This window comes from Scleropages formosus, chromosome 13 (genome assembly GCF_900964775.1).
Source record: "Scleropages formosus chromosome 13, fSclFor1.1, whole genome shotgun sequence".
In the NCBI taxonomy this organism is placed as follows: Eukaryota; Metazoa; Chordata; class Actinopteri; order Osteoglossiformes; family Osteoglossidae; genus Scleropages; species Scleropages formosus.
The window spans coordinates 15306455-15332379 of NC_041818.1; the positions used below are offsets into that span (position 1 = coordinate 15306455).

At 42.9% G+C, this 25925-nt stretch overlaps 1 protein-coding gene across 1 annotated transcript; it reads left to right on the forward strand.

Moving 5' to 3' along the window:
• Positions 1 to 834: 834 nt before the first annotated feature.
• On the forward strand, positions 835 to 19003 carry LOC108929744 (la-related protein 1-like). Its single transcript, XM_018744489.2, has 19 exons — positions 835 to 1593; positions 6956 to 7017; positions 7125 to 7190; positions 8290 to 8434; positions 8890 to 9024; positions 9201 to 9353; positions 10215 to 10377; positions 10704 to 10848; positions 11113 to 11287; positions 11441 to 11595; positions 11708 to 12055; positions 12292 to 12415; positions 13582 to 13787; positions 13870 to 13976; positions 15418 to 15575; positions 15671 to 15815; positions 15901 to 16010; positions 16105 to 16232; positions 16854 to 19003. The coding sequence occupies exons 1-19, from the start codon at positions 1206 to 1208 to the stop codon at positions 17049 to 17051; spliced, it is 3111 nt and encodes a 1036-aa protein (XP_018600005.1). The 5' UTR covers positions 835 to 1205; the 3' UTR covers positions 17052 to 19003.
• Positions 19004 to 25925: the final 6922 nt, after the last annotated feature.

Consider the following 25925-nt stretch of genomic DNA (forward strand, 5'->3'; position numbering starts at 1 on the left):
CTGATCTTGTGTCTCCACATTACTGGACGTCCAGCACAAGCGCATTAAAGCCAGCTGAGATATTTTATTTATTTTCGGACAACTGAACAGAAATTCGGATAATTCCTTCTGTGATGAACGGTTTCGGTCGATATGAATCGCAATTTATTCGTCTGTTTGGTGAAAGGGTTTTTCAGTCCTGTTTATTGTGATGTACGTCGTCAGGCAAAAAAAAAAAAAAAAGCGTCAGGTAAAAAAAAGTAAGCCTAGTTTGTAAACCTTTAAAAAAGTAAATAAAATACAAGTTTTATGACCGAGCAAGTGACTGAAAAAAAGTACAATTCAACTCGCGGTAAAGATGAGGACTGCGGAATTCAGCGTCTGAAAAGTCAGTGAGTAAAATAATATAAACAGATTTGAGCTAGTACTGTACTGAGTATGACCAGACATTTATGATTTACATGACAGTGAGCAGTCTCCTCCAAAGCGAGGTACCACTTTCTTACATGACATTGATGTTAAGGGTTTAATTAAGTTAAGGTTTCAGTGACGGGTCAAATACAGGAAGTACTGTACATTTTACACCTGCTCGCGTCCATCTGACACCACATGACAGGAATGCAAACTAATCAACTCATCACACGATGCGCTATTTTTCTTTTATTCATTCAAGGGCAGTTAAGGCAGTTGGACGCAGACTGAGAACCGCCTTTATGTTCCCTCGCGAGCGCGTCTCGGACGCGCGTGCACACTAATTTGAAAGTAAGTTGTGTGACGCGTGCGCACACACGTGCTCAGCTGTTCGTTCACGTCCGCCTGCAAAACTCACCGTCATCAGCTCGCACCGCGGGGACGCGCATCCTCTCTACGTGCTCCCTCAGTTCTAGCGTGCGTGCGCGCCCCCTCGGCCGTCGCGTGGTGATCTTCCATATTGCTACTCCGGCCGTAGAGGAGATCACTCAGTGTGCAAGATTAAACAATTTTTAAGAAAGGGGAGTACTACGAGGTTGCTTTTTATGTTTTAATATAAACTCGCAGCTTTGCGTGTTACGCTGAAGTGTGCTTAGTCCAGGGGTGGAGTGGGAAGAAGCGGAAAAGTAGTCGTGTCGCCGGACAGAACGCGTTTTTTTGTTTGCCTAGCGCGGTCGAGCTGTTTGGGGGTGACGAGCGTAGCTCGCGCTGAGCCAGCGAGACCGCCAGCGGTCCCAGGAGAAACGGGGGGAGAAATGGCCACTCAGGTGGAGACGGTGCTGCCCGGGGGCGCTCTGGTCAAGCAGGAGGAGCGCGGCCACACGAGCAAGAGGAGGAACGGCCAAGGAGACGGCGGCAGTGTGGAGAAAGGGGCAAAGGCGACGGCTGCGGGGGCCGAGGGGGCGGCTGTGGGAGAGGGCTCGCACCGGGGAGGCTCCCCCTCAAAGGCGGAGAAGGACGAGAGCAGCGGCCGGGGGAAGGAGGAGGCCGACAAGGAGCCCGGCGCCCGGGGCGACGGGGACGTCAAATGCGACAAGAAGGAGGTGACCGTGACGGCGGCTCCCCCACCCAAGGTGAACCCGTGGACGCGGAACGTGAGCGCAGGGGCGGCGGTGGTCAGTGTGAACGGCCAGGCGGCGCACGGTGAGTGTCTTCGGGCGTCTCCCACACCCTCGCTCAGTGCCGCGGAGGCCCGGCTCCCGTCGGGGAGGGGCTTGCTCTGGCTGCGGGGTCCCGCCGGCGCGCTATGACTCAGGTCGCTCCCAATGGGCACGATGGGGCAAAGTACTTACGGCACCCTGACCCTCCTGTCCGACTGGATTATTTGGTGAGTTAACGAGTTATGAAGCCATGATTAACCAGCTAGCAGCCAGTCGGCCGCACTGCCGGCTATTTACTGCACCTTCGCTAAATATAGACCCGAGGCCTGCCACTATTTTGGGAAGTGGGGGGGCGAGCTACGTGTGCCTGGCCGCTGGCGTCCAGGGCACTCCGCGCTGGATCAGTGTGATTGCGCACGGTCCTGTTGCACATGCCATGGTCCATGGAAGGTGTGGCACAGTGATGAATGGATGGATGGATGGATGGATGAATAAGACAGGAGGCGCGTGAGGGTCCCGCATGCGGTGGGGACCCTGGCCGGCTGGACTCCTGCATCCCGCTGTCACCGCATGAGTTACGTGAGGCCGGCAGGTGGCGTACTGGTTAGGGCTGTTTCTGGCAAGGTAATCCGAAGGTTCTCAGTTCGAGCTCCTGCCTGGCTTGACACACTGCTGTATAGGTGAATGATCTTGACGTTGACAAAAGTATTAGGTAGAAGCTTAAAGTTTCCATTGCACAACTTTTTTTTGTGCAAGTGAATTTATGACACCGTGGTGGACACAGCTGCCATATATGATCTGGCAACAATAACATGAAGGATGGATCTGGGTGATGGGTTCTTTTGCCAGTCTGCTGACTGTGTGAAAACTTGACTTGTACTTGTTTTCCTAGTGAGCTCAGTTACAGGTGTTGCAGCTTAGCAGGTGGACGCAACAGCTGTTTAGTTTTCTTGATAAACCCGTATCTTGTCTGTAAGATTTTCTTGAACATGACTGGCCTGTTGGTTTTGTGTTTTGAAGATATCAAATATTTCATTCTCTGACATGAAGAATACTGTTTAGAGAATGAATCTTCAGGGTTTTTTTTATCCTTGTTCTGATCATATGTCTGAAAGCAGTTCCTGTAAGCATTGCAAGTCACCTATTGGTAATTATTCCCAAAACTGTGTAGTGGGATTTAATGCAATTGCTGACCCAATGAAACTGATTAAAATAATTGTTGATTGTGCTGTTTGTTTTAATTCTGAGAATTTTTAACTTGCACACAGATCAAATCTCAAAACTGTAGATTATTCTGTCTCCTCCATTGCTTATTCAAATGGATTTTAATTAACCTTTGTATTCTCTGGTCTTTAATGATTGAAATGACAACTCTTAGGCTATTGGGTGCAATTCATGAGCTGGTACAGAAGGTAAATCACACTTTGGAGTTTTGTCTGGTCTGAGACCAAAACACGAAGATATAATTTCTCAGGATGTGCAGTTTTAAACCATCCAACACTGATTTTACAATTGTGCACTAACTTTTGTCATCCTAGAACCAAAAATTTAATGCCAGTAAAATGGTAAGCAATATTTGGCATTGATCTTGGACTCGGAATGTACACACCTGAGTGCCACTAGCGAAGAACTGAAACAAGGAACAGCATGGTCCTAAATCTGGAGAGGGGGCAAACTAGCAGATCTTGGAGATATTCAGTTTTTCTTCAGATACTCCAAAGATTGGGAAAGAGGAGATATTGGCAATCTAGAAGCAAGATGTCTGTAGACCATTAACTTTCTCAAGGTGATCGTGCAGGTTCATTTTGTTTGAATTTGATCACGATGCTGTTCAAATGATGCTAGGAATGGTAGGAAACTTCAGTGAAGGACTGCTGCAGGTAACCACATTTAATCTTCTCAGTAGGGTGGCAATGTGAGTTGTACACCTATAAAAAGGGTCAAAAAATATTTTTCTACCTTGGACAAAAACTTATGCAGAATGTTGCATGCCCTTGAAACAGACTTCACATAATGGAATTCTTACCTGTTCATGAGCTGACTTTAAAAGGAAGTATTGCCGCTGGTCCCAAGTAGGGAAAGGACACCAGTGTTTTAGGAAAGTATATTTAAACTTTCTGTTTTGGCAGTCTCCTAGCTTTGCATGGTCCATTGTTAGTCTGTATTGAGATGTTCTTGTTAGTTTGGCCTCTGGTGACAGAATTCATCTATAGATTTTGTCTAGTTCAGACATGTTTCTCTTTAAATTCACAGAGTTTGTGAATGTTGATGCTGTGACACATGCACCTTCACCCTCTGCTTGATAAGCACATGAATTTTAAAGGCACAGTTAGTGCATGCCAGTTAAGGTATTGGAGTTAACTCTGTCACCTACAGAGTTAATTGCAGTCATTCTTCATGGTATGATTTATTGTATAAAAGTAAAAACCTTCACTTGTGAAGGAATTGATAGTTTTTTTTTATTGGCAAATATTAGTGGTGCGTTTTTTTTTGAATGATGAGTGTCCAATCATTTGTGGGTGACTCAGGTCCAGTGTAGGATAACTATCCAAGTTATGCATATTTTAGGTATAAAGCTTAATTGATTGGTCCATCTTTTGAATAAGGGTCTTTTCAATGTCACTGGGGAGGCCAGAATTGCATGACTATTTAGGTGATTGTTCCTTCACACATCTGCTGCTTAGTAGCTACCGAGTAGCTTCTGCTCAGCAATTCAAAAATCTTGATACGTACTTATCGTCATGATGATGATGTAACACAAAACTCTGTGGCCAGACGTGGCTTTGCTGCGACCCAAGCTTACGCATTGCAGATTTGTAGTATTAAAAATGTAGTAAGACTTCCTAAGATGCTTTTTTATGTGTAAAATCTGTGTGTGCTGTGAAGTATACTGTAAATTATTCCCAATACATATTTTTAATCTAAAATAAGTTTATCCATCAGGTAAACTTATTTTAGGCTATTTACCCCTTTTTACAGCTGGGTAATTTACCTTGCACAAGGAAACTGAGGTGAGATTCAAACCTAGTTTGTGCCAGTGAAAGGTGGCAGCTCTAACCACTACGCTGCCTGCTCCCTTGTGGGGATGTTTGCTTTTCATCAAATAAGTTCAAAATATTTGCCACTATCTGGTTAGTTACAATACTTAGCATTTTGTCATAGTTATTCTTAAAGTTTGGTTCTTTTTCAGATTTTTCACTTTCATCATATGGTTTTCCAGTGTGAAAATGAATGTTATATGAGTGTAAACACATGGAAGACATCCACTGGTGTTTTTGTATAGCTTGCAGAAGCTACTTGCTATCAGTCTTGTTGTTTGAGCTGGTTTGACTCCCACCCTTATCTTTAGCAGTTACACCCCTAGAACACGGGAGTTGGGCAAGGCCCATGAAATGATGTGAAAAGTAAGGGGTCTGAGCATTTTTGCTCTGCTATAGATGTGAATCATGTGACTGTTTATATTGAGTTTGAAACCTTCAGGAGATGTTCACCGGTGTCAAGCACCAATCTTTGCAGTGCCTCTCATTAATAGACTTCGGTATATTGCATAGCCCTTTCTTGGTACTTAAGGATGTAACTGTAGCTGTCATTGTGATCAAATGCGCATCACCATAATTTTGTGAATTAAGGTTTTTTTTTTTTTCCCCCTCCCCTCTTCATATCTTATACAATTCATGTGGGTTTTTGTAGAGAAAAAAAATGCCACTGAAGTGTAGATTTGTTCATATGGGCAAGTGCTTGTAAGATTGCCTTACATCCTAGCATGTGTAAAATGTAAATATAAATATGTAAGTATAATGCAATGTAAACATTGCCTTGTGGCACTTGCAGAGGAAACATGTGCATCCATTTAGTGCTTTTGCAACTTAAAACAGTGACATGTTAAAAAGGAGCGCTGTAAGGAGGATAATTCAATGTTTTATTGATTAATTTGGTTACATTCTTTGTTTGCCATTAGAAAGGTTACTTGTCCGCTTAAATGACATAAGTTGTCCTATTAAGAGATTGCATCTAACTTTATAGCACATGACATCTTCTGAATGATTGATTATTTTTCTGTTCAATCTGAGGAATATGGTGTGCTTGCCCAGGATAACAAATGGGCAGCCATCTCTGTTGTGACAACAAGCCTTTCTAAGATCTGTACAATGCAGCTTTCTTGGTGGTTTTTGGTTTGAGTCCTACAGATCTTTGTGTGTGAGAGAGAGGAGAGAGAGAAGTTGTCAGCGTGAGGAGCACTCTGGCCCTTCTGAGGCCCGCAAACTTGGCTAAATCACTATTTGTTCTATAAAATCTGTTTACGGTGTGCTTGTGACAGTTTTTCAAATCAGACTATGTAATTTCTGAAATGCAGCCTGGAAATGGAAATTATAAAACCATAGTATATTCCTCCACAACATGATGTATATGTTGGTGTCCACTGTTAAACCAGAAATGCAGCTGCTTTTTCCTGAATTGTGGTTAATTAGATTTGCTGGTTGAACTGAAATGATGTTAAGTTGCTAGAAATGGAAAAGAACTTGGGACATTAAAGCATTAAAAAAAAAAAAAAAAAAATGTCCACAATACTAGTTACCAACAAAATACTGTTTGTATTTACTGAATAGCTGGTTTCCAGAAATCGGTTTGAAATAGTGGTTCACTCTGCTGTGCAGACAGGTTGGTTCAATTCTACCTTGGGTGGTATTAATGTTAAGTAATAAAAATACATTAAAGCCAGAGCATGGGAACTTGACTGCAATGCCTTTTATGGCACTTTAAAGGCTCACAGGACACTGTATGAACCTCAGCCTTACTGTGGTGTGAAACATTAGGTTTTTTGCATCTCCCCCACACAAGTAAATTTGTTGGAGACTAAAGTTATGTGTTGCTCCAAATTCATATGCAAGTTAAAAAAGTGAAAGCTGAAGGTGTTTTGCCTTAATTACTGGCCTCAGCTCATACTGCCTAGTGTCCTTTACATGTTTTAAGAAACTGTAATATGGTTTGTGGTCTTGCCCTGTGTGTAACTGCTCAGTCATGGCTCTTTTTGTAGTTTTCAGGTCCAGTAATGTGTCATTGCAATGGAGTCTTGTCAGCTGAAACCAGAGGCTTTTCCTGGTTTCTCTGAAAAGCCCTTGGCTATAAATATGTTTGTCCAACAGAATTTTATTTTTAATAAACTTGTGCCCGGTTCTTACTGAAAGTGTTTTAACCTCTTAATATGTTCATTATATTTGAGTCCATTTTAGAAAATGCTGATTGTCCTTGTTTTCCCACGATGTTCTGTTCACGCTATTTTCTGTAAATGTTACTGAAAAATAAGTGCACTGTAAAGAATAACATTTTTTGCATGGTAGAAGATATTAAACTAATGTGGGTGTTCATTCATGGTCCTGTAAGTCTTTTGGTTTTGATTTCCCCAGAGCTGTCAATGCCAGCAAAGGTAGTGAGAGCAGGAAACCCTCGGCCACGGAGAGGAGGAAAGGTATGGCTTCGATCTCCTCTCCCACAGATTACCTGTCTTTATTCTCTTCTTGGAAATGTATACTGTTGACCTAAGGAAGCAACACTTAGTCTTCCTACCACTTTCAGGCGGGAGACTTTGTGGATGCCAACAGCTGGCCAACCCCAGGCGAGATTGCAACTAAGGACATGCAGGTAAGCTGATGGCAACTGCTGATGCAAGTGGAAACCACTGGTGAACAATAGCTTTGGTGCTGCTTTTGCCAAGATGATCAACACAGGAGTCTAATACTCATCTATGTTGCCATGGTAGGGTTAAATGTGAAGTACTTGTTCAGGATTCTTATTTTAATCTTCCTTCATGCTATTTGAATGCTGTCTGGGCAGGCTCCATTTAAACTGATTGAATCCACCTTGAAGGTTACCCTTTTGTATTAGCAGTTCTGGTAAAGATAATCCAAGCTCTGGAACAATTGCTTATTTTAGTACCATTTAGTAAAGAAATTTAACTTCTTATCTGTTACAGAATTGGGCTTATGCTCTTGATCATGGCACTTAATTTTTACTGAAACAATTCCAGATTTCCACTTATATAAATGGGCTGAACACCTTGCTTTGCATTAAAACTTCTGTAAAGCAGATCAATAATGCAAGTAAAGATTTTTTTAAATCTCAATTCCACTTTTTTAATAGAAGAGAATGTGCCACTTGATGCAGTTCAGATCAAGGCAAGGCCAGGAATAACCAGAGATGGATATGTAGCCCAGAAGACCTTTTAGGGAGCCCCCCCATCAGGACCAGTGCTGCTATTTTAGTGTTGAGGCAAAAGTTTTGGCAGGCAGCAAGTCCATAGTCAGCATGTCAATTGATCAGTGTGGTAAATGGTTGATGTGCGGTATATTTAAATGTGTACACACTCAATCCTGTTTCTTAGCGTAGCGTTACAATGCACATTGCAAATTGTGAAAACATGACTGCAGTTAGCCATGCTACTTAGTGTCATAGACAAAACTTTATTTAATTGGGCTACAGTGTTTTAAGTATTGAATGTTGACATAAATGTTGACTCTGCTACCTTTGCTCTCTGTGCAGAAGAATACACAGCAATGTGTGGGGTGGGAGGGCACTCAGCCTCTTGTGCAAATATTTGTTTTCCTTTTTTGTTTTGAAAAGGTAAACTTTTGTATGAAAATAAGCTGTTTACTAGTTACTTGTTTTTGATAAGATGTCTCTGGGGAAAGTTTTACAGTTCATATCCATGTAGCATCAGTATGCATTTTTTGAAATGTTACAGGCGCCAAAGAAGAGCGTAAATAAGAGGGAATCAAAAGAGAAGCGAGACGAGGAAAGCAAGGAGAATCAAAAGTCCAAGTCCGATGACTCCACCGAAGAAAAAAACGGAGATGAAGAATCCCACAAATCAAACCAGAGAAAGAAAGGTGAGTATTGGTCAAGCTATCTCATGCTTATTATGTCTCATCTCTTCTGGATATTTCTCAGAATGGGCTTTAAAAAGAGTCTGCAAGTGCTCTGGAGTACTTGTCACTTTGTACAGTTTTGTTTAAATGATCATATGCTATGTATACATTGCATTTGCCCCAGTGTTTAATGTTTAGGTTTGGCCACAGTAAATATCTTGCTTAACTGAGTTTAATGTGGTAGTTTTGACTAATGTAACATGAAAGCCAGCAGGCCAGTGGTACAACTACAGGACAAAATGTGTGAGGATTAATCATCCTTCCAACTGACTGAGTAGAAAATGTATGAAGCTATGAAATTTTTGGATAGTGCCTCCTACAGTCTGTCTAATACTGATGTCGATCACTTTAGAATAAAACTGAAAAAGCTGTCCTGGCATTGGAAGTTAAGTGCAGGTTCCTATTCCCTACTTCAGGAAACAAGCACAAATGGGTTCCACTAATGATTGATGCCAACACTGAGGGTCCTAGAGAGCGCTCTGCCTCCAGGAATAACACCCGCCAGAATGAACCTAAGAGGTTACCGTCAAGCCACAGGAATGACCTGAAAGGCAAGTCATTTTGGGGTCTTTTTCCAGACAATATGGATCCGCAGAAGTGCCGTCCAACTCTGTTTTATTTATGGAAATTTGAAGACTAGTAGATTAAAGTTGGGCGCTTTGGTTCTGGTGTTAACTAGTGATGCCTTTTTTTTTTTTTCCTTTTTTTGGGGGGGGTCTGGTTGCAGACTGGCACAGTGGGAAGTATGAGCGAGAGTGGCGGGATGACCACGATGAAGTATCCAGCGTGAAGAGTGAGGGAACTCCTTTCCGTGGGGGCTTCAGAGGACGTGGTCGGGGCAGGGGACGTGGTCGAGGACGGGGCAGGGGCGGAAGTCGAGGTATGTGCCTGGAGTGGGTTTCCTTTCCCACCCGAGAAAGATGAGCTTTGGAAGTGTGCATTTTCTGCAGTGAGTGTAGAATGTACTGCTCTCCCTGTAACCTGCAAACATAATATCCTTATCCAGTAACAAAATAGCCGCACTAGTACTCTTCGAATAGGTGTTGAACAAATTGATAGGCATAGCTGGTAGCATAGTGGTTAGCGTTACTGCCTTTGGATTGAAAGGTTGCAGGTTTGATTCCCACCTCCAGCTGTAGTACCCTTGAGCAAAGTACTTACTGTAAACTGCTTCAGTAAAGTTACCCAGCTGTATAAATGGGTAAATAATTGTGAGCTTGTAACTGTAATAATTGTAACCTTAACATTGCAAGTTGCTTTGGAGAAAAGGGTCAGCTAAAGGAATAAATGTAGGCATGGCTCTTAGTCACTACTTTCTGCTCTTCCCAGTGCTGCGATCCATAGTGATGGAGCTGTTTGATAGCTAGAGCTTGTCCGTGGGATGTGAAAGGAGGCAGGATATGGGGCAACATCTTTCAGCAGCAAGTTTGGTGTGCAATCTTGCAGAAATGCCATGAGCTGATAGCTTTCAATCAAATGGGTAGAATAAAGGTTCAAGGTTGAGACAAAACTTCTTCCTTCTCACCCACATTTCCTCATTTCCAGTGTTTGCTGTATTAGTGCTTCCTACATACTGTTCATGGTTCCTTTGCAGATGCCTGGTTTGAAATGGTTTTTTTTAAAAAAAAAAAAAAAAAAAACCCACCTCAAGTTAACAAATGGTCATTTTTTTATTTGGCATGGTGGCATGGCTTGTCTACAGTTATAAGTGGTTCTAAATTAAATATTTTTCTTCTCTTAGGGCACTATGAATATCCATATGGCTTTAATCCCTATGATGGGAAAGGTGGAATATATAGCCAAAGGTTCAATAATACAGTCACCTATTACTATGACAACATGAGCAACACCGATCTGTATACAGTTGATCAAGAGCTTCTTAAGGACTACATCAAGAGACAAATGTAAGTACATACAAAAAGCATTTGAAGGTATCACTGTTTATCCTAAAGGTAAAGTTGGTCACTTTGGGGGACAGCTGCTTGTGTGGGGTGGGTAGAGCTGCTGCCTCTGGGCTGAAAGGTTGCAGATTCGAATCCCATCCCTAGCTGTAGTACCCTTGAGCAAGGTACTTAATTCTTCAGTTGCTCAGTAAAATTACCCAGCTGTAAAAATGTGTAAATATTTGCAAGTGGCTTTGGAGAAAAGCATTAGCTAAATTAATAACTAAATGTAATTAACTGGGTTTGCATATTACATGTTTTGAAATTCTGACTTTGTGTTCCTGTAGAGAATACTACTTCAGCATTGACAACCTGGAAAGGGACTTTTTCTTGCGAAGGAAGATGGATCAAAACGGCTTTTTACCTATTGCCCTAATTGCCAGCTTTCACCGTGTACAAGCCCTGACCACAGACCTCAGCCTAATCCTTGAGGTCAGCACCTTTTCAGAATGCCAAACAGCACTTTTCAGTGCCATTGCTACTGTTAAAGAACTCACTTCTTAAACTGGCCAATCTATACCATATATTTATATAAAGGTTTAAACATAGTTAAGGTCTTTCAAACAGCATGACTATAAATTTTATATGTTCCAAATTTTGAGCAACTTATCAGTCTTTGTATTAATATAGTTACTGTGCACACTCTGGCCTTGATCTTACGTGTCTTGTAAGACATTGTTGCGGAAATATTTTCAGGCATTGAAAGACAGCAAGGAGGTCGAAATAATCGACATGAGGATCCGTCCACGGATGGAACCAGAGAAGTGGCCACTGCCCAGCCTGTCTGTGTCAGACCATAACCAGACAGACTTTTCCCAGCTCATCAACTGCCCTGAGTTCATTCCTCGCCAAGCAGCTGAACAGCATGCAGGTGAACCTCCCATAAACCATTAGTCACAACCTGTCATGACACCTTTTTTCCTGTTTTGGAGGAAATTCTGGGTTCATGTGGGGAATAAGTCTATTGGTGCCAAGTGGATGGAGCTTGTGGGCCCCCTTGTGTAATTGACTGAGTCTGCGCCAGGGTCTCCGAGGGTCTCGGCTCCAGTGCAGTCCAAGAGCGAGGAGAGCAATCTAAAGAGCATGCCCAAGGGGTTGTCAGCCAGCCTGCCTGACCTGGACTCAGATTCATGGATTGAGGTGAAGAAGAGGCCCCGCCCATCACCAGGAAAGCCTAAGGTTTGATCTCACTTGGAGATACTTGCAGATGGTTCTTGTAGACCATGCTTCAGCCTCCTGCTCCCAAAGTCAGGACGAACACCTCACCAGTTATCTGCTCTCTGCACTGTAGAAGACGGAGGAGTCCCGGCAGCCCACGCAGGATCAAGACGAGCCTGAGGAGTTGGACTTCATGTTTGATGAGGAGATGCAGCAGATGGACGGCCGCCGAAACACATTCACCGACTGGTCAGACGAAGACTCGGACGGAGAGATTGATGACCGTGATGTCAACAAGATCCTCATTGTGACCCAGACACCTCCTTACTTGCGCAAGCACCCTGGTGGGGACCGCACTGGAAACTATGTCTCTCGGGCAAAACTCACCTCAGAGTTGGTAAAAGTAATCAATGATGGACTGTACTACTATGAGCAGGATCTTTGGGACGAGTCATATGAGCCTGAGTATGCCACAATCAAGGTGAGTCCTCCACTGCCTGCTTCCTTGTTGTAATGTCTAGATATTTCTGAGACCTTATGTTTATAAACATGGTACTACAAAAAGTTCCTTTTGACCCCCAGGAGACAGTAGTACCATGCTAGCCTGACAGCTGGTTTGATGAAACCACCAATCCACAGTGAACCCCAAATGTTGTGTGACTAGCAAGAATTCTTGTTACCTAATGTTCAAATACTTGAGTCCTTTTGTCTTTGCAGCAAGAAGTTGAGAATTTCAAAAAGGTACACCTGATAAGCAAGGAGCAGTTTGACTGCTTAACCCCTGAACCACCTGTGGACCCCAACCAGGAGGTTCCCCCTGGACCCCCTCGGCCACAGCAGAGTAAGCAGTGTCATCTGCAGGTTGTCTCTTGTGCTACTATATCTGTGTAGTCCTCTCCAGAGATGGGCCTGTTTTCACTTTCCAAATTGTTTCCTCCAATCAGTTGTGCAGCATGAAGTGTCTTGTTGACATCTATTCACTTTATTTTTTCCAAAGTGATGTAGAGTGATTACTACAGTATTTAGCCAACCTCGTTATCTCGGGTTACTTAGTACATTACACTGAACAGTCATTCACCAGTTTATGCAGTGCCGCAAGCTAATGCACACACTGCAGGGGGTTTAGTCACTGGTTCACCTGAAATGCATGTTTTTGCACCATGGGAGGAAACCCAAGAGAACACAGGAAGACATGGGATGGGTTTCATTTATATGTATATTCTGTGCATATTCGTTTGTGTGAGCTTTCTATAAGCAGTTACCATTTATTTTTTTATAAATGTGTTCTATGAATTTTTGTGTATGAAAATTGAAGCTTTTGGATATGGGAGGAAAGCCATGTTACGTGTACGGTACACAATAGCGGCGAATCAGTTGAATGATTCATATACTATTTAATGAAGGGAAACTTCCCGTTTTTGTGAGTGGGTGATATTTTAGCAGAAATGGGTATAATTTTGGGGGCTCAGGAACACAGGTTTTTTCACTGGAACTAATGATTGAGTTATGAGAATTCACCGTAATAAGGGTTTTCCTGGAATGCATTGCTTTAATATGGTAGAGAAAGACTATCTTGTGCACAGAGGATTTGAATAACACTGTCCACCTGTTAGAAGTGGATGCAGTAGCACCACTTTCTACAAGGTGTCATATTTCTCCCATGTTTTGGTGTTTACTATGCCATAAACATGGATATTCTTGCATTGTTTGTGAAATACTCTTAGCAATACTTCTTGTGAAACATTTTGCAATGAATTCAGTAGTACCTTAGTACACATGCATCAATTCTGCATTTTGTTGAGATGCATATTATGGACTGGGAATATAGTAAAATGCACCAGATAATGTAGCATTTTAGCTTTATTAATTAAAGCTGAATTGCCATGTTCACCTTAACTGTTCAGTAAATGAGTCACTGAACAAATTAAATGGGGAATTTCTCTGCAATTGTTGTAAGTCTTGAACTTAATTGCTGCTTTTTTTTTTTTTGTTTTTTTTAAAAAACAGTCCCCACGGATGCTTTGGCTAACAAACTCTTTGGTGCACCAGAACCCTCCTCCATAGCTCGATCCCTCCCTGCCACTGTGCCAGACTCGCCCAACTACCGCAATGCGCGAACCCCCCGCACACCTCGTACCCCTCGCCTGAAGGACCCTACCCAGACACCTCGTTTTTATCCAGTGGTAAAGGATGGGCGGCCTGTCGATAACAAGGTAAGCTGGAGTGCAGTATCCTCGCTCACACGTACATAAGTGTCTTCTACCCAAAATATTCTGATGGTGTCCTGTCCCTCAGACACCACGCAAGAGGAAGACCCGACACAGCTCAAACCCTCCCGTGGAGTACCATGTGGGCTGGGTGATGGACTCCCGGGAACACCGGTCCCGCACAACTTCTGTCAGGTGAGAAAATTGCTCCTGAACTCTACACGCATGGTTTTTGCTCACACTGTAGTGTTGGTCCTGTCCATTGGACACTCAACTTACAAACACAACTGGAACCAAAAGTCTTAACTTGATTTGCTTGTAACTTAAGCTTTCCTTTCTATATTACACTCAGTAAAAACTAAATGGTACATCCTTCCACCTTTTGAAGGGATTAGATTCTGTAGAAACTGAAAACATTTCCATCTGTTGTCAAAGGCTGCTAATCCAGTTCAGGGATGCAGGGTCTACAGCCCACCCTGCAAAAAACACAAAAGACAGGATACGCCCCCCCAACATGAAGTCAGTACATTAGTCCAGTACTTATTTTTTTTATGAACTTTAAAACTTCATGAAATTTAAAACTTGTTTTAAAATGACTGAAAATAATGCACTATATACACAACCACAGATTGAAAATGCACAGTACTATAGCAGTGCAAAAACACTTCCAATGTTTTTCAGCTAGACTGCATTCAACATAATCTGCACAATTAGTAAAAGCTTAGAACAGATGTCCATCAGTTTTCTTTACTAATAAGCTTTTTTGTTTTGTAGAGTGTTTCATTTTGAGCTGTATTAAAACAAATTTTTAAATTATTCAAAATGCACTGTCTACAAACCCGTATTTGTATGACAATTGTTGACTGATTAATCTCACATTTTCAACATTCGAGATACTCAGGAGTACCTGAGAGGAATGTAAACCCCTAGAAGCTGCTGCAGTGAAGGCAGTGTACTTCTGAATGCAATTTGCTCTCAACTAATGGGAACAAGTAGAAATGGAGTTCATTTTTGCTCATAGCAAGAGGTGCAACTGTACTCCCAAGCCTGCGCTCTTGACTGTTCGAAGTTAGCGCCCCCTCGTGGTGGACTGAAGGAAATACTCATGTCTTCTGTACGTGTGGTGTAAGATGATTGGAAAGCTTTTTCATAGTTAATTGGAGACTGCAGAACATGAATGGCAAGACAGTAATTCCTCAGATTTGAGCATAATGGGTATGTGTTCAGTGTCTGTGTAACTTGCAAATGTGCAAAATAACTGCATTTACAATTTTCTCACATTGTTCAACTGTTTTCTTTTGTCATCATAATCGTCTTTCCATTACCGTTAGCATTTTAGACACGCAGTACTGTTGGAGAGTATGAAATGGCACATACTAAATGTATAGTGATACTAAAAGTAGATTGGTTAAGGTGTCTGTTCTCCTATGAACACTGTCTATAGTGACACATCATTGACAGCTGTACCACAAGTTCAGATCAGGTTTCATTGTATGTTGATGTGTACCATTTGCAGTTGCTTGACTACATTTGCTGGTCTAAATTCTTACTGAAATAAAATTGACACCACTTGTATAAATAGTAAATGGCTATGGGGAAGAATCTAGATGCTTATCAATCAATTATGTTCCGTCAGCTCAAATGCAAGCCCCTCAGAAGGGACTCCAGCACTAGGAAACTACGGCTGTACACCACAATCCTTCCCCAAGTTCCAACATCCTTCCCATGAGCTACTCAAGGAGAACGGTTTCACGCAACACGTCTACCACAAGTACAGACGGCGTTGCCTTAATGGTTTGTGTTTCCTGTTCTCCTCCAGTCAGATTTCCTTGTGCCGCCACTCTTGTCTGGGAACGTTAACCATTTTACCTGTTCTCCTCTCACAACAGAGCGCAAACGACTGGGCATTGGTCAGTCACAGGAAATGAACACACTCTTCCGCTTTTGGTCCTTCTTCTTACGGGATAACTTCAACAGGAAGATGTATGAGGAATTCCGACAGCTGGCAGTGGAAGACGGGAAAGAAGGCTACAGGTAAATATCAGTCATGCCTCAAATGCTTACGTATTTGCAGATTCCTGGACGTGAATGGGCACCTGTACATGTTTGTTTGCAATAGGTATGGTCTGGAGTGTCTCTTCAGGTACTACAGTTATGGACTGGAGAAGAAATTTAGGCCAGATATTTTTAAGGACTTTCAGGAGGAGACCATTAAGGATTATGAAGCTGGTGAGATTTCTATAATTTAAAGCAATTATCTGTTTAATTGTTCTTTGAGCCGCTCAATTTAAAGCTTCAAACTGGTTTATTTATGTCTTTATAGGGCAGCTGTATGGATTGGAGAAATTTTGGGCTTTCCTTAAGTACTCCAAAGCCAAAAACCTCACAATTGATCCTAAACTGCAGGAGTACTTAAGCAAATTCAAACGACTTGAAGATTTTAGAGTTGATGTAAGTATGAGTAAACTAGTTTTTCTAAACTGTTTTTAAATGTAAAATTTTGCAGCCCCCTTCTATAACAATATATCTATACCTGCTGTATGATAGTGTAATTCTGGGAAATGCAAGATTTGTGTAAACGACACTCACGTTACTATTAATTTGAAGAGTAGCCCCAAAACCCCAAATATCACCTGATTAAACAAGGATGCCAATACTTGATACTTGTTGTGATAACACAAGGCAGGTTTCTTAGTGTCAATACCTCATAAAGCTCGTAACTTGATACTGCCAAGAAAGTCAACAATGACACTTGTTGGTGGGGGCAGCACAGCAGTTAAGAACATGAAGTTAATGAAGATGGTGGCATCTCTAAGGCTTCCATCCAGTCACATGGCAGTCCAGGTGGAGACAGGCATCATGTGAACCCATCTCTAGCGTTTATTCTGATCTTTTGTATCCACAAGAAGCCTGAAAAGCATTTGTAATTTGAGTGTAGTTCAAGTCATTAATGTGCAAATCCTACTTTCACCTGAACATAGATGTTTAAGCCAGGATTTTGTAACCTGTGCTAAGGTTGTGTTGGTGAGATGCTTGTTTTAGCTATTAGAATACTGCCTGTTCTTCTTGTAGCCCCCAATGGAGGACGGAGGCCGGAAGAGACACCCGTCAAGTGGCGAGGGACGGCGACACCATGCCTCCCAACCTTCCAACAGACTTACTGTCCAGTCAAGCTCAAGTGTGGCTCCAACCCCACAGGGCCCCCCCAAAGCTAATGCCAAAGCTACAGGCCTGAGAACCCTATCAAGTGAGACCAAGCCACAGAAGTAACCCTGGCAGGGCCGGCTGCCCTAATAACATTTCCACTTCAGTCTTTGTTTCAGCCGCTGGGGGGGTCCAAGGAAATCATTTGTAATGCTTGTGATTGCCAGTTGGGGCTCTTCCTTTTAAAGACTTTGTTTTTAAATGTCATTTTATTGTAGAGTAAGGACTGAATGACTACTGAAAGGCTGAGGGTATCATTATTTTCATTTATTCTCAATCACGTCATTTATTCTTAAGTTTTTTTCATTTTTGGACTGCTGGGGTTTTGAAAACCTAGCTGTTTTAAAATGTCATTTTTTTTCTCTTCTTCCCCACCCTGTTATTTCTGGCTTGAAGACATTATCCTTCCTCATAATTGACCAGAAATTTTTTTTTTTTTTTTTTTTTTTTTTTTTTTTTTTTTTTTGGGGAGACTGTTTGAACGTTGTGTACGTCACTGTTTTGGGGCTGGCTGGAAAAAAAAAAAGCTCAGGGGGGGATATATACAGGAGAAAATGAAGAAATAAGTCTCATATTGAGCAGGATTAGAGGAAAGTTGCCTTATTTACTCTTATTTGCTTCATATATGCCTCTGACCTTTTAATATTGTTGTACAGCATTTAAATTTGCCATATGCAAAAAAAATCTTATGTTCCAATGGGGAACCCCCCCCGCAGCCACAGCTACTCCATCTTGTCTTCCAGTCTGACCTGTTACAAATCTGTCCTTTGTGTTGGTAGTAGCTCATGTTTTGGCCTCACTGGTACCCGCAGGGGCAGCCTGCTTTTATCGCTGAACTACAGTGACTGGTGTTGCAATTTCTAAATACTTGAAAGAGAGACCACAGTACACCTTAAGTTGCTGGTGCTATGAAAGAATCTTCTTCCTGGAAAGAGGACCATGCAGCCGGACATTGACCTGAACCACACGTGGACGTCTCATGACATGTGATCTTAAAGAGGAAAAGCTCCCTCACTACACTCACCACCTGTTTACCATAACGGCTGCTGAGACTTAATTATTGGCTGTTTAAATTCTGTGTAACCTCTCAGCTCCTTTCTTGTGACTGTAGGATTTTTTTTAAAAATGAAAAGCTGTGGGACAGATGCTTTCCCTTTCCTGTGAGCCCAACACTCAAGCTTCACAGCTTATACGGAGGTTCTGTCAAACAGGCACTTTTGAGGTGCCGCTGATGTTCACGACAGCTGTGCAGACATGATCACGTAAGGGCAGTTTGGCTTTCCATTTTATTCATTTGAGCCAAAGTTGAAGTGTTGTGGGTGACTCCTCTCATGGCGAATATTGTGAACAAACTGCCCTGCATGTAATGATCTTGTCATGTTGGAAAACATCCCTTGAAAGGGTCTTGTTTTTTGGGTTTAGAAGTTCGACCTTTTGTGGTGGGAGATGGTGTGCATTAAATGAATTTATGGAAGACTTTCTTGAAACTCTGAGCCCATACTCCTGTGTGAGGGTGGATGATGATGCTCGTGTGCTTGGCTGAGGGAGACGTCCTTCAGGAGGCTGTTGGAGATGCCGTGTCTCCTGGCTGCACGCTGCAGGGATGGGCCCTGGGCACCTGCACGAGGGTTGAAGCTTTTCCCTGCGGACCTCGCACCTCACTTTCTCGGATGTACGTGTATGCGAGCCTGCAGTGCGCTGACGAAGGCAAACATGGTACAATTAATCACTGTACACTCATGGCTGGCAGAGGTCCTGCATGGAGACAGAAGAGCAAAAATTCCATAAAGCCATATCAATAAGATTATTGTATTTGATCCAGTACATTGTTAGTTCACAAACCATTCAAATGTTCAACTTAAAAAAAAAAAAAAAAAAATGCAAATAGAGAAAATGGGAATGTAAAATACTTGAATGAGATCTTGTATGATAACATTTAATATTCATTATACCTGCTTTGAAAACTGATGCGATTTGCTGTTAGTGTCATTTGTAATTTGTAGTAATTCTGCTTTTCCTTAATAAATGCAAAATGTACAAAAAGCTGAAAATGCCGGTGAGCGTCCAAAGTGTTTGCCTTGTATAAACGTTTCCTGAAATTTGTAGGAAGAAATTTATGCAAATGTGGTCTCATCACACTTGCTGAAAATGCCTGCATGTTTTTGGGTTATGTAACAATGCCACAAGCTGCAGGCTGAGGGTGGTAGACAGTGGGACAGTACAGGTATTATGAGCACATGTGGCTGTTCACTTTGAATGGTCAGGATTGGAATATTGGAGGGGGGGGATGTATTCAGTAGTTTTTTTGTGTTATTGCGGTACCATGATACAAAGCCCTGTAGAACCCTATTACTGTTCTTCGTGTCACATTTGACTTGAGTACAGTAGTTATTCAATGTCCTGCATTTCTCTCAACTGCCTTACCCATTTATACAAGTAGGTAATTTTTACCGAATCAGTGCAGGTGAGTTCCTTGTTCAAGGGTGTTCTCTCAGGCGGTGGGATATGGGTTTCCTCCCATGGTCCAAACATGAGTGTTTCAGATTAATCTGTGAGCTCTAAATTGCCCTTTGTCTGTGGTTTTGCTGTGGTGGACTGGTGTATTTGCCAGGCTGACACCCCCCCCAACCACATGCTTCTGATTGCAAATGGTTTTTAAAAAAAAAAAAAAAAAAAAAAAAAAGTGGCTAAACATTGAACGTTGCCACAAGCTGTTATTAAACAGGAGGTTGTGGCGTTGATGACCCTCCCTTTCTCCCACTATTTTAAAGTCAGGATTTCAGTATTAATGTAGTCAGGAACAGATGAACTCCTATTCCAAGAGAACTATATGCAGTTATGTTTCTTTCCCCCGTGCTTTACTGGTTAAATTAGCACCATGAGCAGTATTTTCAGGAAATATAACTTTTCCGGGAAGTGAAATTCACTGTTGATTATTCTGATTTAATTTGCACTTTTGTTATTTTTAACTTTGTAATTCTTCCAGTCTCTACATCTGTTTTGAACACAGTATTTTTTTTAATTAATATACACCATACGCAATCCAAGTTCAAAATAATTCCAATCTATTTTTAAAAGTCTCATTTAAAGGTATCTTGTTTAGTGCAGTCCAGAGATCAAAACTAGATTTAGAAGCAGCGCGGGGGGGGGGGGGTCTGTGCGCGTGCCAGGGGCTGCGCTGCGCTGCGCTGCGCTGCCGCTAACAGCGTCTCAAAGTAATTCGCATCTTCGCCACTAGAGGTCGCTGTGCGCCCGTTTGAAACGCATTATCGCTGAAATGCGAAACGCAACATTTTCGTTTAATATTTTACAAAGCAGCTCACTGTCCCTTCATGTAATGCTAATGAGCATTTTGCCTTATTAAATGTATTCCTTTACCTGACGCTGTTTTCCTGTGTGACTTAGTGTTAAGCTACTTACATTTACATAAATTATTCATTTAGCAGACGCTTTTCTCCAAAGCGACGTACATCTCGGAGAAATACAATTTTGTGCATTACATTAGGAGAAAGAGAGCTGCAGACATGTGATTCTTAAGTAAACCTAGTTTTCTTTCCACTTGAAGCACCGATGTTCATCGCTCGAGTAGGTGCACTGCGTAAAACGCAGGATAGAATCCTGATACTCTCCTACAAATATATATATTTTATAAGGTACACACATGATTTACATACAATACAGCAGTAGCGACTGTAGGCTTATCTGGGGATGATCATGAAGTTACGGTGCATGAATATTTACACCATACATGAGCTGGAGAGATCTTGGGCAAAGTGAGTCTAGAAAAGGTGAGTTTTCAGACCCTTGCTTATTATAAGGCTTATTATAGAGTTTCAGCAATTCAGTCTGTACTTACAATTATTTACCATTTATATAGCTGGATGGTTTTACTGGAGTAATTCATGGTAAGTACCTCGCTCAGGGGTACTACAGCTGGAGGGGAAGGATTCAAAACTGTAACCTCTGAGCCCAAAGGCAGAAGCTGTAACCACTAGGCACTCAGCCTCATTTCTTGGTAGCGTCTTTGATTTCTGAAGAAGAAGAAACATTTTTTGCCTTTTAAGTAAATTTTTTAAGAATCCAGAAGTAGATAGCTAGTAGTGTAGTGGTTAGAGCTTCTGCTTCTAGACCCAAAGGTTGCAGGTTTGATCTCCAGCTGTAAAACCCTTGTGCAAGATATTTATCCTGAATTGCTCCACTAACAGTACCCAGCTGTATAAATGGGTAAACAATTGTGAGCTTGACATTCCTCTGGAGAGAAGCATGAATGGAAGTTGCATATTGTTTGCTGCACGTGTGTCATTGTCAGCCTTTCCTGTGGGTCATTTATCACACCCTTTCCGCTTTGGGTACCTGCTGCAGGTTTGGAGTGTCCTAAAGTGACCCCCAGGTGTCCCGAGGCCCTGCGTTCTGGGAGCAAGAGGAGCGGCGAAGGCAAGGCATCTCTTAGGCCCGTTCCCAGGGAGCGCAGGCCACGTTTCCCTGCGCTTATCTCACCGAGCGCAGCGCAAATGCAAAGCATCTGGGAGCGGAGTGCTGGCTCCTCTGAACTCCTGCCTTCCCAGAGCCCCAGATATTAAATTTTATTCTTCACACAGAAACAGTACAGCGGGAAAAAAAATACTAAAGTAAAACAAACATCGGTAAAGATCTAAGTGGTTAAAAAAGGTCATCAAAGATATTGGCTGCAGACTCGAAAGGGTTATAACCTGTCTCATGGTAATAACCCTGTGACCTGACCAAACTTACTGGGGAATGATTGATCATATTCACACACTTTCGAACGATTGATCATATTTGTTTATTCTGCATTTTAGGAGGCAAGATTTCATTCGTTTCATAATACTCTGACATTCTGTTGGCCACTGATTGACCCTGTGTAGCACGGTAAAATGATTTCCGGTCTGCGTTCACCTTTGAGCAGCGCTGAGCTGTATGAAATGTTGATCCAACCGATTAATTTAACATTTTATTTAGCCTAATCCTTTCTCTAGGGCAACTTAGAATTTTCAGCTGCTTACCATGATTTCCCCATTTATACGGCGGCATAAATTCTACTCTATCAACTTGGTAAGTACCTCGGCCAAGGGTGCCACACCTCGAACCCGGGCTCCTTTGAGTGGCGGGCAGCAGCTCCAACCGCTGCGCCACCTGCTGTTGAGTCATGAGTCAGTTCAGTTTTTTTTAATTGTTTGCTGGAGTTGGCTGAAATTCCTGTTGACTTCTGCGTCCGTTTACTTCGATCTACCGATGGCCGTCGTCCTCGTCAAAGAAACTGCAGACATCGTCATCCAGCCGCACTGACTGAGGAATTACTCCAGCAGAGAGGTGTCTCTACGCACAGCGAACCCTGCTGCTCTCACACCGCTATTTGGACGCTATCTGTTGCGCACCCTGAGAACGCGCTATTTTACAGCATGTGTGACCACACCAGCAAAGGGTTAACCCGTGGTCCTCTGTGAAATGGTTACCACAGGAAATCTGAGAGTTTGGCTCATTTTGATGGCTGATTCCAAGGCTTAGAAGAATGAATTTAATTTAATCCCAGCCTGGCCTCAGCTGTAGCGCAACAGTGTACGCGTTCATTTTTGTCATGTGGGCAGCTGAACGCTAACTGGTAAGAGAAAAAAGAGAGTGACGTAATGAGCTTTCACTCACACTGCTGGATTTTCAATGTCCATTTATTTTTATTAACTGCTCTTCTGTCAATATTTTCTAGCACAGTTTATGCAATACCAATACCAAGAGCATTCTGTCAGTATGCACCATGAATATGTGAACAGATTGCCAGGGTTAACTGCCAGGCTTTGGTCCCACAGTCATGGGGGGCGGCTGCTTGCCGTAGGGTCAAAAAGGGCATGGGGTGGCATAGCGGTTAAGGATTCATTCAGCTCAGAAGGGGATCCTGCTGTATTACCCCATATATTAATCACAGCGCTTCACACACATTGCTGCAGTGAAGCAAAAGTGCAAGTCTGGCCGGCAACTAGTAGGAGTTTCTTCACATTATTTTCTGAATAATCAGAAAAGAGGCGGAGTGGACAGAATGTGCTCGCTGGTTCCTTTGACATGCTGTCAAGTCTGGACAGTACCCGCCCAAGTGTATGTTTCAACACAAGCGGAGTCGTGCCGTGCTGTCGCTGCTGGACCGTGGGCGCGACCAGTCGCAGGGCATGTCGGTCGAACCGTGCGAGGAACGCGATGCCAGAGCGGCCGCACCCAGCCTGATGCCCACGGCGCAAATGAAACCCGACTGGTTTTCCTATCGCCGTTACACCTCAAGAGCGGTGACTCAGAGGTGGCGCTTGGCGCTTGGCGCTGGGCAGGCCCGTGTGGGACGGGCGATCGCGCTCAGGTCCGCTGCGAAAGAAGCGGAGGAGCACCAAAGGGGACGCAGGGATCCTTCCTTTTCAGTAACCGCTTACTCAACAAGCCCGGCTTCTTTTTATTAGCCGAAAGTAAGGAACGTGGGTCACTTCAGAGAGGAAGAAATATAGCCTGACTTTTAATGACCTTTAAGGTTTTGCCATTCTGAAACAGCAGGCTTCTGGTTGTCATAGTTTTTTCCCAGTCTAAATAAACATAAGCAATATTATTATAATAATTATAATTATAACTAAACATTATTAATACTATTTGAATTCAGAAAGTAAATAGTGTACATAAGATATGGAAAGCATAGCAATGCCCGTAGGGGCGTCTTTAGAAAATATTTGCATTTCTTTTCTTTATAAGATGACAGTTAGGCTCGCTGTGTGCGGACTGGTAACAGAATTGCAGCTGAACTGTGGGAATGTATATGTTCATGCCTGCGCTGTCGCACTGCTATAAACCCCTCAGCCACGCTATTTGGTATAGACAGAAGTTTATCCAGGACATTTGGTGAAGGTTATGCTGCATTTAATGAATGAAGTTTTAGCTCTTGTTGCTCTGGCTCCTTTGTCATTATTTCCGATCCCGTACGTGTGTCGGACATGAAGGTAGACGGCTGATCTGGGTCATTGAGAGACATCTTCCACCCACGGAGAGGCAGCTAGACGTGGCGGAGAAACTGTCGATCATGCAGGAATGTCAGTGATGCCTTTATGCGTTGTGCTCGAGGAGAGCAGGTTGAGGACACAAAGCCCAGATCTGGCCTACAAAACGCACTCTGGGAACTGACTAGAAACTCCGGTCTACCGCTCAGGATGATGGATAACATTTACATTTATTTATTTAGCAGATGCTTTTCTCCAAAGCAACTTTCAATGAACTCTATGTAGTGTTACTGGCCCACACACCTTATTCACAAGGTGACTTGCACTGTGTCACTCATCCATACATCAGTGGAACACACTCTCTGTCACTTACACACTACAGGTGAACCTGAACAGCACATCTTTGGACTGTGGGAGGAAACCAGAGCACCCAGAGGAAACCCACAAAGACACAGGAGAACATGCAAACCCCACACAGACTGAGCAGGGATCGAACCCACGTCCTCTCGCACCAGCCAGGCACTGTGAGACAACAGTGCTACTTGCTGTGTCACCGTGTCACCATCTTGCGCTAGTCGCTGTGCCAGTGTTACAAGTCTGCTTGTCATGCAAGGGAGGCAAAAGGAAAAGCCTCACTGTTTCTTCCTCCTTGATATGGGGGGTTCTGTATATGGGCCTGCTGCTGTTCACACCCCATGTACAGTATTACAGTGTACAGGCCAGTTAATTAAGTGACAGCTGTCTTACAGTTGTATGATCCAACCATTTATTACCCACCACAGGGTTGTGGTGGTCCAGAGGCTAACCTGGAAGAATAGGGTGTGAAACAGGATACACTCTGGATGGGAGACCAGTCTATTGCAAGGCAATCACACACACTCATTCACTCCCACATATACACACTATGGGCAATTTGGAATCACCAGTTCTGCTATTTGGACAACGGGAGGAAACCAGAGCACTTGAAGGAAACCCACAAGATAACAGGAAGGACATAGAAACTGCACACAGACCGAACGCGGATTGAACCTACGTTATATCGCATGGCGCGGGTGCCGTGAGGGACGAGCGCTACATGCTGCTCCACTGCGGTGCCTTGCGATTGAACACACGAGGTATTAATGATACAAGCGAAGAGATCCTATGAAGTACGACAGATTTTGTTATTCAAGTAAAACAATTATTTGCGATGTGGGTAAAAATCTGTTCTCATGCACAAGGACCTTATGAAGGAATTTATGTTAAGAGTGGAGATTTCTTGTAAGAGCGAAACGGTGACCTATTCGATGAATTAAGGTTACATCAACAGTGGCTCTAATATTGCAGTATCAAAAAAGATTTAGCGGATTGTGTGTGAACTTCATGTCAGTTTTATGTAATAGATCAGAGATGGAACCTAGTAGCTCAATTTAAAGGAACTTTCCCACAACAGTGCTACAGCAAAGAGGTTTGGTTGATTTTTTTCTTTGTCTACCAGGGAAATTTTCAAAATCTCCGCCTATGATGCTGAAAATATGTGTAATAACAGAAGCACAATATACTACTTTGAAAAGCATTGTACCTCAAATTAGATGCGTCTCACAATACTTTAGACTCGTGCATTCATTGGCCATGATTTATTTTAATTAAGGGACACGCAGAGTGTGGAATCGGCGGGGCGCGTGAGCTGTAGATGGACGGTGAAGGCAGAGCCGAGCTGGTGGTCCACAAAGGGAGAAGATTGCCAGCCGCTGAAGACAAATATTGGAATTCTGGGCAATGGCTGTTCCCAACAAAAGGACTGCGGGAGCGGGGCTCCACCTCCACCAAAGCAGGTGAGAAGTCTGACCCCGGCTGGACAAGGTCATTCATATCTGCGGACATCAACATCCTGCACAACAATGGGCGCCAGTTAGGAGATTAGGAGAAAAGCTGCGTCCGAGGAAAAGGCGGCTTCGCCTGGAAAAAAACGGCAGTCGCGCTT

Coding starts and splice junctions, on each gene's coding strand:
- LOC108929744 (XM_018744489.2), top strand. CDS start 1,206: ATGGCCACTCAGGTGGAGACGGTGCTGCCCGGGGGCGCTCTGGTCAAG. Junction 10,849..11,112: donor ACCTCAGCCTAATCCTTGAG/GTCAGCACCTTT, acceptor AAATATTTTCAG/GCATTGAAAGACAGCAAGGA. Junction 16,011..16,104: donor CATTAAGGATTATGAAGCTG/GTGAGATTTCTA, acceptor ATGTCTTTATAG/GGCAGCTGTATGGATTGGAG.